Here is a 15,219-nt window from a genome sequence, read left to right as displayed (position 1 = left end):
AGTATTACCATCTCCTCTTAAATATGGTTGGTTGAGTGTTGCTTTTTTTAAAATTTACCTAGTGATTTAAATAATATTTTATGTATCAAAAAAAATTTATATAAACATATACAATTAAAAAGAAATGTAGTGTTAAGCACAGTGGCAGTACTGTCCTAAATAAAACACTTCATTGAATTAGTCACCTGACCTGTGGAGAAGCAGAATGAGGTTAAAGAAAGAATACAGGATTTAGATTCAGAGAACCTGAGTTCTCTTAAAACAATTTCTTGATTTGGATTCCAAGTATTGAGGCCTCCTACCTCACTGGCTGCCACTTCTCTGTATCCTTTGCTGTTTTTTCCTTATTTCTCTGAATTTGAAAAATCAGAGATCTTCAAAGTTCAAGTTCATCAAACCTCTTTTCTATGTATACTTCATCTCTAAGAACATATATATATGCTGATGATCCCCAAATTTACGTCTCCAGCTCACCTAGCTCCTAGAACTTCAGACTCAAATATCCAACAACCTCCTCAACATCTTCTTATAGATGTCAGATAGACATCTCAAATTTAACATACCCAATTCGAACTCCTGATTTCCTTTTGCAGTCTTTCAAATCTCAATAAATGGCAACTCCCTCAGTCCAGTTACTTAGGTCAAAATCTTTGGAGTCCTCTTTGATTCCTTTCTCTCTTTCTCCCACATCCAATCCATCAGCAAATCCCAATGGCTCTACCTTCACAGTATATGCAGAATCCAACCACAGCCCCCCACTTTCACCACTACCATTTTGGTCCACACTACTGTCGCTGTCACCTGGATTTTTCAAAATAGCCTCCTAACTGGAGACTTCTCTACTTGCCCCTACTCCCTTCTGTCTAGTCTCAAAACAGCAAAGAATATTCCTGTTAAAATGGAATGCAAATTATGTCACTCCTCTGCTTAAAATACCCTAATGGCTTCCTAGCTCACTCTAGAGTCATAGCCTAAATCTTTGATGGTCCACAAGGCCTTCTATAACATGACAGCACCCTGCCCCCCTATCCTCCAGAGATCTCCTCTCTTACTTGCTCACTCCTCTAAAGCCACTAGGTCTTCCTTGCTGTTCCTCAAACACATCAAGCACACTTTGCATTTGCTGTTTCCTCTGCATAGATGACTCCTCCCCTTACTGGATATCTTCACAGATTTCTCCCTCACTTCTTGCATTTCTGATCAAATGTCATCATTCCAGTGAGCACTTCCCTGCCCACACTGAAATTTCATCTCTTCCCACAGAGTTTTCTCCACAGCTCTTGTATTGTTAGCTACTGCCACAATAAAGATAGTAAAAACTCATCCCCAAACTAAATGGCTTCAAACATCTATTCTCATGGTTCTGTAGGTCAGCTGGGAAGGCTCTGCTGATCTAGGCTGAGAAAGCTCTGCTTCATGTGTGTTTATTCTAGGACTCAGGGAAATGACAATGACAGAGGCACAAGAGGGCAGCCAGGAACACACAAAGCCTCTTATGCTTAGAATCAGAAGTCACACACTGACACTTCTGTCCCATTCTACTGGCCAAAAGTCAAGGAGCAGGGAAATACACGTCTGCCCTTTTACTCAGAGGAAGTGCAAAGTAACATAGCAAAGGATTTGGGTATGGGAAGGGTTAAAGAATAGGAACCAATGATACAATCTACTGCCTCACGTAGCATTATCTGATACCCCATGTATTTACTTATTTGTTTGTGCTATCTCACTAGCTACTGCATGAGGGTTGGGACTCTGTTCATTCACTACTTTACCCCCAGTGACTAGAACTGAGCCTGAAGATAGCAGGTACTTGATAAATACGTTGAATGGACAAATTTGCCACTCATTCACACGGTCATTCAGTATACCTACTATATGACAGGAGCTATGCTAGATGCTAAAGATACAATGGTGAATAAGACACATGGCGAATGTCCTTAAGGCAACAATCTAGTGAAGGGACAGGTGAATAGACAAGTAATTATAAAAAATGATAAATACTAATAATAGTAATAAAATAGCTAACAATTATTGAGCACTTACTATGTACCAGGCATTGTTCTAAGAGGTACAGATGAATTAACAATTTAATCTGCTCAACAACCTGATGAGGTGGATACTATTATCTACTCTATAGAGGAGGAAACTGAGGCGCACAGAAGTTAAATAAATCGTCCAAGGTCACAGTTAGTAAATGTTGGAGCCAGAATTCAAATGCAAGTGGTCTGCTTCCAGATCCAACATGCTACACTGCCTCAACAAGACAGGTGCTATCTCAGACATTACAGAGTGCTGTGGAAGCAAAGGTGGACACCTAACACAATTGGAGGCTTGGAAGAGCAGAGTTAGAAAAGGCTAGCCTGAGAAAGGAGTGGCCTTGTCTGGTTTCTCCTAAAAGATTTTGACTTTCTTATCATCAGGAACTGTCTTATTTCATCAACCTACAATTAATAGTACAGTGCACCTCAACTTCAGATTTAAAAGGGGTGAAAAAATGGCCAATGACAAGTATATGATGTCACTGATTATAAAATGCATACTGGCTTTACAAATCGAAATATGACAAAAAATGTGCATCCTGCATGTCCTCTTGCTGTCTCTGCTTACTCTTTCTATACATACAGGCACACACTCACACAGACACATGTATATATCTGCTTACCATATATGCTAATGTAGTCCTGTCTTTTTAGATTTGGTTTAATATTCAACGACATGATTCCCCACTGAGGATAAATTTTGACATCACCAAGCCCAAGCTATGGAAATCTTTCTTCTCAAGAAGCCTTCCATATCCTGGCCTTTCCAGTGTCCAGGTATAATTCTCTTACTAACAATTAAGCATAGACAAAGAAAGTGAGGAATCTGAAATCATCATACTGGGTAGGCAGATATTTTTTGATGCTTAATTCTACTTCTAGATATTTAGTCTAGAATAATATTTGTTTTTCAAGCTTAGTTAAGCCCAACTCACAATAAGAAATTACCATGACATCATGAACCAGTGTACACATACGTGAAAGAAAAGTTTTGATGTAAGGAGTCCCATAACACAAAAAGTACCACAAAATATAATCCATTTAATTTTTTAAATACTGGTCTCGATTCACTAAGTTAATTTCATTACTGCTGTTAAAACGTGAAATCAAACTGCAGGGCATGATCCACTAGGGGCTCATGAAATTAATTTAGAAGGTCCTGCCCAGTAGTAGGTTGTAAGTAGTAAGCATGAGAATTGTTTATTAAAACTTTTGTTTGATTAGCTTAGTTGATTAGTTTAATTTGATTTTGTTTGTGTATAGTGGGTGTGCAATATAAAATGTACTTTTTACCGTGATCCAAACCTTTCCCAAAAAAGATCTAAAAAACACCCCATAGAAATTCTCCCATGTGTACAAAGTGACATATACAAGACTTTTCATAGGAACACTGTTTCCAATAGCCTAAGAATTGGAAAGACATAAGGGATAAATTCTGTTATATAACAGAATATTTCATAGTAGTTACACAAGTGAATCAACATTAATGAATCTTAGTAAGCACTCTAGAAACATGTGTTTGCTATTATCTCTAAATACAGTGTTACAGAAGAAAAAGCAAGTTGTATATTCACAGTATAAAACTATTACATAAAGTTTAGAGGGGCCAGCCCCATGGCCGAGTGGTTAAGTTCGCGTGCTCCACTTCAGCAGCCCAAGCTTTTGCCAGTTCGGATCCTGGGCGCAGATGTGGCACTGCTCATCAAGCCATGCTGAGGCAGCATCCCACATGCCACAACTAGAAGGAACCACAACTAAAAATACACAACTATGTACCAGGGGGCTTTGGGGGAGGAAAAGGAAAAAAATAAAATCTTTAAAGTTTAGAAAACACGCAAAACAATATAATATAGTTTAGGGGTACATATATCTGTAATAAAATCATAAACACATTTTATTAATTTGCCTATCTCCACTGACTGTAATGTAAACTTCATGAGGGCAGGGATTTGTATTTATGACTATATCCCCATCACCTGTAAAAGTGCCTGGCACACAGTAGGTATTCAACATATGTTGAATCAAAGAATGCTGAAAAACAAATTCAGGTCATGGTTATTTCTGTGATGAGAGAGAAGGGAAATGAAATTGAGAAAGAACTACACAGCCCTATAATTTTTTCTGTGATACTTCACTTAAGGTGGATCACAGGTACACTAGTATCCATTATATTATCCTCTATAACTGAATGAATCTGAGATTTCATAATTTTTTTTAAAAAGATTTAGAACAGTATGTATAGCTATTCAAATTAAGTGTGATTTCTAGGATTTCTTAACTATTTTCTCTTTTATAGCCAGAAGAGCTAATCTACCAGCGCACAGACAAAGCGGCTGCAGCTGAGCTACAAGACAGGTCACATGACACCCTAAATCCCCAAGTCATCTGTCACTAGCAGTGCAACACCAAACTACATGACTCTCAGCCCAGATGAATGTGAAATAATTTGGGCAATTAAACTTTAATTCACATTTATAGATACCAAGTACAGATGAGATGTGATCACTAAATCCCATGGCTCAAAAGGAGGCTTTAGCATCAGCATGGTGTGGTTCTAACAGAAGTGAACTCCAGCAATGATAGGTAGTTCTCCAAAAACTCTATGTTGGGTTAGAGCTCAACATCTGTGATAGGTCTTGTTCAGACACATCATAATCCTCAGCTTAAATACGCCTCTTTTGTCCAATTAGCGGCTTACTGAACTTCAGCTCGTTTATAAACCTTTAGGAGAAGGCTGGTAAGAGCCTATTTTAGTCCCTATAATCCTTATAACTCTGTAAAACAGAATTTATTCTTCCGGTTTCACAAATGTGGAAACTGAGGCTCAGCAAGATCCACACACTTGTAAAGTGTTAGAGGGGGCTTCCGAGCCCAGCCAGATCTTTCTGATTTCAAAGCCTGCGTGCCCTTTACTGTATCAAGCTGTGTGAAGAACAGCATGTCAAATTACACCAGAATAAATGTGACCTTTTTTTAAGGTATTATTACTCGAAAACATCAATTTACTCAATTTCAATTTTCAAATAAAGCCTTGAGATCTCCACCTAGAACAACTGATTCCCCCAAAATTCCCTTTTGTTTCTTCTAATAGTTTCAGGATACTATTAGATTCATGTCATTTATTTCTCCAACATTGAGGAAGTGCAAGGGAATTCATCCAGACTTTCTCACTCAGACCACCTTGAAACCCAAAACAAATGTAAGTGTTATATGCCAAAAGAGAAGCAGATCCTACAGCTATTGAGCAATGCGAAGCTGGCTGGGTCCCTAAATCCGTTTGGTTAAGGATGCACAAGAAGCTTCATTTAGAATGAGCAAGGTGTCAAGTCAAATCCCAACTCCCCTGCCATTGTCAAATCACTTATCCTACCTCAAACTGTCCCCTCATAAATAAAATCAAAATATCCCCTACCTCACAGGGTTACTGTTAGGATTAAATAAAAATGTACAGCACTTAGCACAATACCTGGCAAATAAAGGCTCAAGAGATGGTAGCTATTTTCCCTTATTCTGTGTTTAAGTTTCACATCCTATGGATCCAATCCCTATCATATTAACTATGAAGCAGGATATCAAAAGTTAAGTTGCAATGATGATGGATACTTTAAAGGCAGTTTTAAGGCAATTTAAAAAAACAATCCTCATGAATAGAAGTCACAGGGGAAAGAATCAATGTTCGGTATTAATAGCCCTACAAACATCTGAAGCTTTCAACATAAACCCACCCCTTACGCCTGGGTCTAGTTTATCTGCCTGTCTATACGTTACCAATGAACAAAGTGATAAAACATTTCATGACATTAAAAAAGTCTTTTGCCAAATGTATTGAATTTGACTATCCCTCAGTTATTCAGTGCTTCCTTAAAATTTTGAGTTACATTTCAAGTATTTTATGGCCCTTAGGATATCATATCATTTCTGCTTACTATTGCCCACACCAACCATATGCAATTCTCAAGGGCAAGGATCACTTGTATTAATTTTTGAATCCTCAGAGATTAGCTCATAGTGGGTACTAACTATGCCTAGTGAATGACAAGTCCACCAACAAAAATGTGGTTATGTAAGCACCTGAATCCCCACTGTATACAAACTGTATTTTTGTTTACAAGGGAAAAGTCAAATCAGCAAAAAATGGAGTTTATTTTTTATGAATAGGATTGAAAAAATACTAAAAGAAAAAATCATGGACTGGAGGCCACGCCATCTGACTCGGTGGAATAGGTACTGTACCTCCACACTACGCCACTTCTTGCCTCTGTTAGAAAGAAGTCAAGGAGAAGACGTAGAAGATGACCACAGAGCAGAACTGCTGAAACAGCTGGGAGACTACAGGGTAAGTACAAATGGCTCTAAATTGAGCTTGTGAATTTCGTTTCAAAATGGAAATTGCTCAGTAATGGGTTTTTGGAATCAAAATACCTACGTTCTCCCCGAAGTACACAGATGAAGTAGCATAGACTAAAAATGTGATTAAAAGTTCAAATCTCAGTCATTAAGCTATCGTTAAATAGCAAAATGCCTCTAGAAAATGTAAATATTTTTTATAAGAGGATCCTATGGAAAATACTTTTATGAAATACATTGCAAGTATTAAATGAAAACATCTGGCTAAATCCTTTTACACTCAACTGTGCATAAAGGTGAAAGCAACCACTCTCAGATTTTTTAAAAGGATACAATTTTATACTAATTGCTTTTCATTGCTAAGAAAAATTCTCATTAATATATGACGTATCTTCTCTACTGCCTGTGGGTAGTGCTGTGCATTGACATCCTACAGCTGAATAATAAAACCTAGAAAGCAGTCTCAAACTAAGACAGTAAGCCTTGTTGGCTAAACAGTGTGAAGATTCACTGAATAAAATTTATCCTTTAATTAATCCCGGTTTTCAGCCAGGATGTTTTCAATTCAAGTAACATAAAACTTAGTTCAAACAGGCCTAAGCAATAAAAAGAATTTATTGGCTTACGTAGCTATCAGAGCTGTACTACTTTTCTGCAAATCTTCCCACTCTGCCCTCCTCCAATGGCATCCAGTGGATGTGATGGCATCATCCTCAGGCTGACTTTCTAGCGGGAACAAATGGCTGGAACAGATCCAGGCAGGGCTCACATGTGCACACATATTGTCCAAAGCAGGAGAGCATCCGTGCGCCATTATTCCTAAAGTTTCCTGAGACTCACTTTAATCACACAACCATCCCTGTAGATCAATCACTGTGGCCAGCAGGATAGAATGCATTGATTAGCTTAATCTAGGTCCCTGGAATTACATGGGTTACAAGGCAAACTAGGGACTATCAGGAAGAGCTTGGAAGGAAACATTGGAGGGTGGCTGGGTGACTAGCAGGTGGTTTACACGTGAAGTCAGTATGCTGGCAACTAAAACAAAAAAGACATTTAGCTCCTCTCCATTTTCTGTATTGCTAAAATATAGCTTAATAGAAAAACAGAACTAAATAAATGACTGAGATCCAGAAGGAAAACCTATTAAGAATATTGAGTTGTGTACATTTACGAGAAAAAATATATAGTGACATCTTCAAGCTTCACTAATGACTACAAATCATGGTTCTTTCTTTTCCTTCAGTTCTCTGGATTTCCCCTTCACATGCCCTATTCTGAACTGAAGCCTTTAATTGAAGCTGTGTATAGCACTGGAGTACATAATATTGATGTTCCTAACGTTGAATTTGCTTTAGCTGTATATATCCACCCATATCCCAAAAATGTTCTGTCTGTTTGGATCTATGTTGCCTCCCTTATACGCAATAGGTAGCTCTTTCACTGTATACTTTTTATATCGTGTAAAAACTATAAGTAGGATATGAGAATATTTTTAAGTGATATTCATCACGTCAGAAAGAAAATATTGGCAAATAATGGAATAAAATTATCATTATTTTCAAACCGTGAAAAATAAGTGTTTTTATTAGTAGTCTGCCTTGTCTTTGCTACTCTGACCCTTAATTCAGCTGACACTAGCCACAGTTCCCACTTACACTATGAGCTTCATACCTTGATGCTTGTCTACTTGCTCACCTTCTACTTGGAAGGCCTTTCTTCGTTGCTGGTCCAGCAGAACCGCAATCATACTTTTAAGACCCAATAAAACAACACAACTTTTCTGAGGGAAGGAGAAAGAACTTTGTAATATAAAATTTTTATTTTTAATGTTGAATACCTCATAATACCTTATCCTACAGAAATACTGAACAAGCATGCACATGTACATACATGCATACATATACACACACATACACCCACTGAAGCAATCAAGTATTTTAGAAAAAAAGGAATATATTTAAATATTCATCAAAAGGGAAGTAGTTTAAAAAATTAAGACATTGTTATGGACTGAATGTTTGTGTCCCCTAAAAATTCCTATCTTGAAACCCTAATCCCCTACGTAATGGTATGGAGATGAGGCCTTTGGGAGGTAATTAGGTCTTGAGAGTGGAGCCCTCATCATGGCATTGGTGCCCTTATCCCTTTAAGAAGAGACAAGAGAAAGCCTGCTTCCTCTGTCTAGAACATGCGGGGATACAGTGAGAAGATGGCTGTCTGCAAACCAGAAAGAGAGTCTCACCAGAAACCAGATCTGCCAGCACCTTGACCCTGGACTTCTCAGCCTCCAAAACTGTGAAAACTAAATGTTTGCTGTTTAAACCACATAGTCTATGGTATTCTGTTACAGCAGCCCAAACTGACTAAGACAGACACATTCAAATAATGCTATACTAAGCAATTAAAAAGGACTAAATGTATGGTGCTGACATAGAAAGATGTATACAAAATAGAAATATGTAAACAGGGTTTCTCAACAGCAACACTACTGACATCTTGGGGCAAGTAATTATGTGTTGTGGAGGACTGTCCTGTGCATTGTAGGATGTTTAGCAGCATCACTGGCCTCTACCTACTAAATGCCAATTGCATCCTTCCCCTGTGTCAAGTTGTGACAACCAAAAATGTTTCCAGACACTGTCTAATGTCCTCTACAGGATTAACTGCCTCCAGTTGAGAACCGCTGACGTAGCTGGAATACGATCTCACTTAAAAAAAAAGAGGAAGCAAATTAAGGAGAAACTTCACCTTTTCTTTATTCCCTTATGCCTTCCTCTGTCAAGTTATATTACAATTATGTTTTTACATGTCTCTGATACCTCTGCTGTGAACTCCAAGGAAGGGTTCAAGGACTGAGCCATAACAGTCATTACCAATGTAACAATAGAGAGGTAGGATAGCATAGTGCTTAAGAGTATCAACTCTAGAGAAATCTAGTTCTGCAACTTACTAGCTGAGTAATCCATGGACAAGTTACTTAACCTCTCTGTTACTTAACTTCCCCCATATATAAGATTGGGATGATCACATTACCTATCATCACATTGTTGTAATGATTAAACATCAGTATATGTAAAACACTTAGAAGACTGCCCCACACTGAGCACCTGATGTCTGTCAAGCACGATAAGGCATTTTACATAACTGTTGCCTTTTATTCCGAGAATGAACAGTTTCCATCATTCATGAAATTAATCACAAAACCCAAGATAAATTTAAATCAAGTATAGGGTTTCATTATTTATTAATTATCCCCTTAATAATGAAACAGCAAAAATGTATAAAAATTAAATGCAGATTATGCTATATGGGAGAAAGATACGGGGGGATAGTCGAAAAACAGTGAGTTTCCACATGACAATGTGCTGACGTATTGAAGTCCGTTTGGTTCAAGAGTGCCAAGTTCTAGGTAATGGTTTCTAACATCGACCAGCAAAGGACAAAGCAAAAGGGAGACACCACAATTACCTGGAACCCATGGGGAAATTAGCTGCTCAAATTAATTAACATTTAAGCCAAGTCCTAAAACATCACTTAATCATTTTTTCCATAGGTATTATCAAAATTTTTCCCCAAATAACATTATACTGTTTTCTGATTACATGGGGAATAAACCCAAGTCCTCCTTTGATGACTCTAGGCCATGGTTACAGATGAGTAATTTCACCATGCAGCTCATGTAAATACAGATAGGATGAAGTATGGGGTTGGATGGGAATCACTCCAGAAGAATTCTTGTAGTTTGTTTTCTTAATAGTCCCTGATGTTAACTTCTCAAATAAATGTTATTAAACACTTAGGGAAATAAAAATATAATAACCACAAAACAGTCAACCTTACAAAATAAAACTTCTGACCCTGTAACTGCTAAGGTTAGATTTCCTTTTAAGTTCTCTAAGGGAATCAAGAAATTGTTTTTTACTTTGAGCTTAGGCCAGACTTGAAAAGGAGGAGGCTAGGTACAGTGGTGCCACAAAAGACATGCCTACTTAGGATAAGACATACAAACTCAAAAGCTAAGACTGTCTGCTTATACAGCTGCCCTATCCAATATGCAAGAAACTTGTCGGGTTCCATCTTTTATTCTGCAAATGTTAGCAATGGAATCAAAATGGACCTTTAGAGGAAGCTGAAATTTCAGTCATTAGATATCCTCCCTTTAGAGCTAATCTACCCTTGGAGTGTTTAATTCAAATGTTAGCAAAATTTAAAAGCATGAGTGAATTCTCCTTATTTATATTCCCATCAAATGATTCTTCCCTCTTCTTTAGACAACTCTATCTAAAATAAAGTTTTCTCTTAGCCTGAACTGAAATCTGTCTACCCGTAGGTTATCTCTCCTACTCTCCCTATCCTCCAATAAAACAAACAAAAGAATACCTGGGGCCACAAATCACAAGATTGCAAGAATAATTCCTCTTCCACAGCCTTGCATGTATTTCTAAAAATAACTGGCATGCTGCAACTATTCTCCTGATGACATAAATTATATATGGCATTACATAAAACTGACTCACTATGTGCCTTTCTGAATGGTAGGTCTTCACTCTCTTTTCACACCTCAGTAAAGATAAGCTTAGAAATTCAAATTTTGACTCTTGTAGAATTAATTTCAAAAGACAATTCAGCTCAACAAAATTAGGTATCTGTCTAAAACTGTTTGTCAGGGTCATGATTTCATGGGAGCTCAAAAGACCAAATATTTAGTCCTATTTTACACTAAAGTAAACCTGCATTGAGATTTATAATAAAAGCAAAACACAAAATTACCTGGTAAAGTCCTGAAAGCAGATTTTATTTATACATTTCTTCAAATCATTATGGAATTTTTAAAAATCCCTCCCAAATTTGACAGTTTAGTGAGCGACAGGAACCCGGGGTCTTTGAAGAAAGCAAGTACAAATATATTGGTGCTTTGCTCGCTCACTGAGCTAACACCAAGAAGCCAATTTATTCTATAATCTTAAAGAATTTTAAATGTGAGTATGTTTGAATTGGCCCTCTGAGAACTGTTCAAATAAAGGAAACATTACAGAAAAGAGATTTGTTTCCAAAATGTGCAGTCTTTGAAAATAAAACTTCAGAAATGTATGTTTGAAAAGATTTGCAAAGCTTAGTACAGTGTTTAGATATAAAGAGAACCAATAATCCCCACTGACTTTAAAACTCAAAATAATCTAAAAAATACTTTAAATGGCATGGCATTAAGTAACATTCTTTTCAAAGCATTCAATTTAAAAGAAATCTGATGAAACTGTTCTCACCCTTATGAAAAGACCTAATCTCTTTCTAAAATAAAAATGAGTTGCAAGAGAAACAACACTGTACAATTCACTGGTAAATTAAGATTTCTGAGGCTGTAAGAAATGGGGCCAAAACAAGTCACTCTCTAAAAGGACGGTTAACACAGAACATGTGCTATAAGTAAAGTGCATGAAAGGAAGCCTGCTCAGCTAAATGAAGTGGACAAAGGTCAGAAGTCAAGGTCATTCGCCAGAGCGGCAGCAGGCTCGAAAACCACACTGCAAATTCTGGCATCCGCTGGCAGTATCAGCATGAGGACCTGTATAAAAACAGAAAAGTGTGAAAGAAGGAATTTCTTAGAGATCACATAAAAATAGTCTTGCTTATGAAAGAGCTAAAACATTGATTTTTTTTTTTACTAGCAGTACATTTATAACACAGAAGTAAAATCTCACGAGTGTATAAAAAATTATTCAGACACAAAAATTGCCAGTAGCAGCTTGACTTAACTAATATATCCTTCATGATCCAAAAGCTAAATGAAAGAAGGAAAAGAAATAATTTCTTGGCAACAATCTTACAAAATAAAACTCTTAAGAATAGATGGAGATCACCCACAGAAGCAAGACTGCCACGCTAATTTAACAACAGATTTCTTATACTCTAAACATCCTTCCTAAAAATATAATTAAGTAACAAGAGCCCTACCTGTAACAGATCAGCTAAAGAATCCAGTATTGAGCAATTATAATAAACATTATATTCAAACTTAAAAAAAATAAACTATATAGACATAGACTTAACATGTTCATCATAGTTTTATTTAACATCTGTAGTCAAAATAAATCATACGGTAGGGTTAAGTGAAATTATGTTCCAGAATTAAGTATATAATGAGTGATTAACTAAATAAACATATCTAAGACATAATAAAAATTGTGATTCAATTACAAAGAGTGATAAAACTTTGAGGAATAACTGAAATTTTATCCCAGTCACATTATGCTACCCAGCACTAGATAAAAGATCCATTAGGGAACGTAGCTGAGAATCAGAAAATGTCAAAGAAGAGATATCATGGCACATATTCAAATGTTAAGTACTCTGAATAAATCACAGTTTTCATAAAGGCAGGCAAATGTGGAAAAGGACGTTTTAACCATACGGAAGCCTTTCAGTATGTCCGCACCATGAACAAATAAAGAGCAGTTAATTAGTTCTGTACTCATCAATTAGAACCAAAATACTTGGAATTGTGCTATATAAGGATCATACAAAAAGTACAGGAAATGTAACTTTATTAAAGACTATGTCAAATGGGTTATAATTGAAAAATTATAGTACTCTCGATTGATATCTAATTTAACTCAGGAACGTATTTTAAATTAGCTATGTTTTGTTTTTTAAAGTAGCAATTCATTGCAAAAGAAGGCAATTATGCTAATACCAACATAACAAAATAACTACTTGCAACTGAACATACAGAACACACTTATTTCCTGGAATTTAACTTTTGCTTGTATTCCCAAAATGGCATATACAAAATACAAAGGGCAAATTTCTTAAGATATACAATCAGTGAAGTATAATGTTTATATATTTCACAATGGAAATGATAATGTATCTTTAAGTAAGAAACTAATGAACTTTACAAGCATATATGGAACTGCAATAGCTTATGATTCATTTCATTTCAAATTGTTATGTTTGCCTTTAAACTGATGTGATGCGTGGCATATAGGGAGCGGGTATGGAAATGGGCAATGGTATGTGAAAGAAAATTGGCCACATATATAACTGCTGATGTCAATGATACATGAAGATTTATAATACTGCTCTATGTTTATACATTTAAAATTTTCCATAATAAAAAGTTGAAAATTATTTTAAATATAAAATTGAATTACAAGCCAATTTTTTATTTATTCAAAATCAGAATCTGTTCTATTTTTACAGTGAAAAGTTGAATGTGTCATATATTTAAAATTCACAAAGTAGCACTTTTGTTAAGATCATTTTCCCTTAAAATAAGACACAAGGTTAATCATTTTAACCAAAGTCAAAATAAAATTTCTTAGTACATATTATCAGATATTTATTAAAAATGCCCTAATTAGGAATCCTATGGTTTGAAACTCTTCTCCTACTGTCAACTTTTGACCAGGTTTTCCCTTTGAATACATTTTCAGCTTTTGCTGTATGCACCACTCAACCCTCCACATCACCCCTTCTTAGCTTGTCTTTCCTCACCCCTTACACACTGGTTACTGCTTTGCCTGCCAATCACCTAGTGCCTTTCTTCAAACACCCAAACCCCTGCCTCACTACCATTGCCCTGTCCCCGCAACAGGGACTGTGATGAAATGCTTGAACTAGCAGTTTTTGCAAAAAAGTATCTAATTATCATTTTCTCAGTATGTAATTCCACTCCAAATTTTTTAAAAGGAAGAATTAAGACAAAAGAGACATGGAGACTTGTGTCTGTGTGTGTGTGTGTGTGTGTGCATGTGAGGAAGATTGGTCCTGAGCTAACACCTATTGCCAATCTTCCTCTTTTTGCTTGAGGAAGAGTGGCCCTGGGCTAACATCTGTGCCCATCTTCCTCTATTTTGTATGCGGGTCACCACCACAGCATGGCTTGATGAGTGGTATAGGTCTGCACCCAAGATCCAAACCTGCAAACCTGGGCTGCCGAAGTAGAGTACATCAAACCTTAACCACTACACTGCCTGGCCGGTCCCAAGACATGGAAACTTTTATACCATTTTCCAAACTAAAACTCCCTAAAATACTTCAAAATGTCTATATTCCTATTTTTAAAAAGGACATAAAGGTAAGGAGGAAACTTTATACTTAATTCAACAGTGGCCTAGGAAAAAATCATAAGTAATGGCTGAAAGCAATGAAAGTGAAGTATGCTGCTGGTTAAAGGGAGAAAATAAAAGGGAGCCTCAAAAGAGCCAATGTGATCAAGAAAACTATTCTAGAGATTCTCATTGTTCCAAATGCCACAAAGCTTTTCACCATCCTCCACAAAAGACAGGAGTCCACCATCCTTAGTCTCCACCCTGGTCACTTGGGTCACTCTCTGCTCTCAAAGTCTAAGAGACAGTGATAGGGATAAGAGGAAGAAAAATGTAGGGTGCCCTCTGTAGAAAGTAACCCAATCCTGCTGTCAGCACCTCTTTATTCATCACAAAACAAAGTTCTTGCTCACATGATATAAAATATGCCCCCCTAAGCATGCTGTAGAATATCTGAGTTTCAATAGGATCCTAAGTGTATACTGTAAAGAGAGAGAGTAATATATCAGTGTTTTCAAATCTGAAAGTAGGATCTATCTACAGAAGTCCGTGGGTACTTAAACAATAACTGTAATACTAAACATCTCAAAACTAAAGTCCTATCATAAGGTCGAGGACAGAGCAGATGTCTGATCCTAATAATCTATGAAAGTGATGTCATCATGAAGAGATTTTATTCTGTTGAAAGTGTGGTCAAAGCAAAAGTGAAGAAAACCACTGTTTTTAACTTAGGTCAGTCTCTTATTGTAGAAACAGGGAAGAATAGCAATTTCCAAAGCATG

At 36.6% G+C, this 15,219-nt stretch overlaps 2 protein-coding genes across 33 annotated transcripts in view; one reads left to right on the top strand and one right to left on the bottom strand.

The window, feature by feature from the left end:
• The window catches only part of CC2D2A (coiled-coil and C2 domain containing 2A), a 116,040-nt gene extending 108,088 nt beyond the window's left edge, over positions 1–7,952 (top strand). For all 31 annotated transcript variants that reach the window (XM_070262661.1, XM_070262655.1, XM_070262663.1 and 28 more), the window contains 4 exons: positions 2,694–2,816; positions 4,336–4,394; positions 6,198–6,375; positions 7,633–7,952. In XM_070262661.1, coding sequence (XP_070118762.1) covers positions 2,694–2,816; positions 4,336–4,394; positions 6,198–6,375; positions 7,633–7,821 — 549 coding nt within the window. In that variant the 3' untranslated portion in view covers positions 7,822–7,952. The remainder of the gene's footprint in view (positions 1–2,693; positions 2,817–4,335; positions 4,395–6,197; positions 6,376–7,632) is intronic.
• A 3,211-nt stretch (positions 7,953–11,163) lies between these two features.
• The window catches only part of FBXL5 (F-box and leucine rich repeat protein 5), a 43,598-nt gene continuing 39,542 nt past the window's right edge, over positions 11,164–15,219 (bottom strand). For both annotated transcript variants that reach the window (XM_023638338.2, XM_005608885.4), the window contains one exon: positions 11,164–11,952. In XM_023638338.2, the coding sequence (XP_023494106.1) occupies positions 11,876–11,952 (77 nt within the window). In that variant the 3' untranslated portion in view covers positions 11,164–11,875. The remainder of the gene's footprint in view (positions 11,953–15,219) is intronic.

Source organism: Equus caballus, chromosome 3 (assembly GCF_041296265.1).
Source record: "Equus caballus isolate H_3958 breed thoroughbred chromosome 3, TB-T2T, whole genome shotgun sequence".
NCBI lineage: Eukaryota > Metazoa > Chordata > Mammalia > Perissodactyla > Equidae > Equus > Equus caballus.
This window is presented reverse-complemented; position numbering and strand designations above follow the sequence as displayed.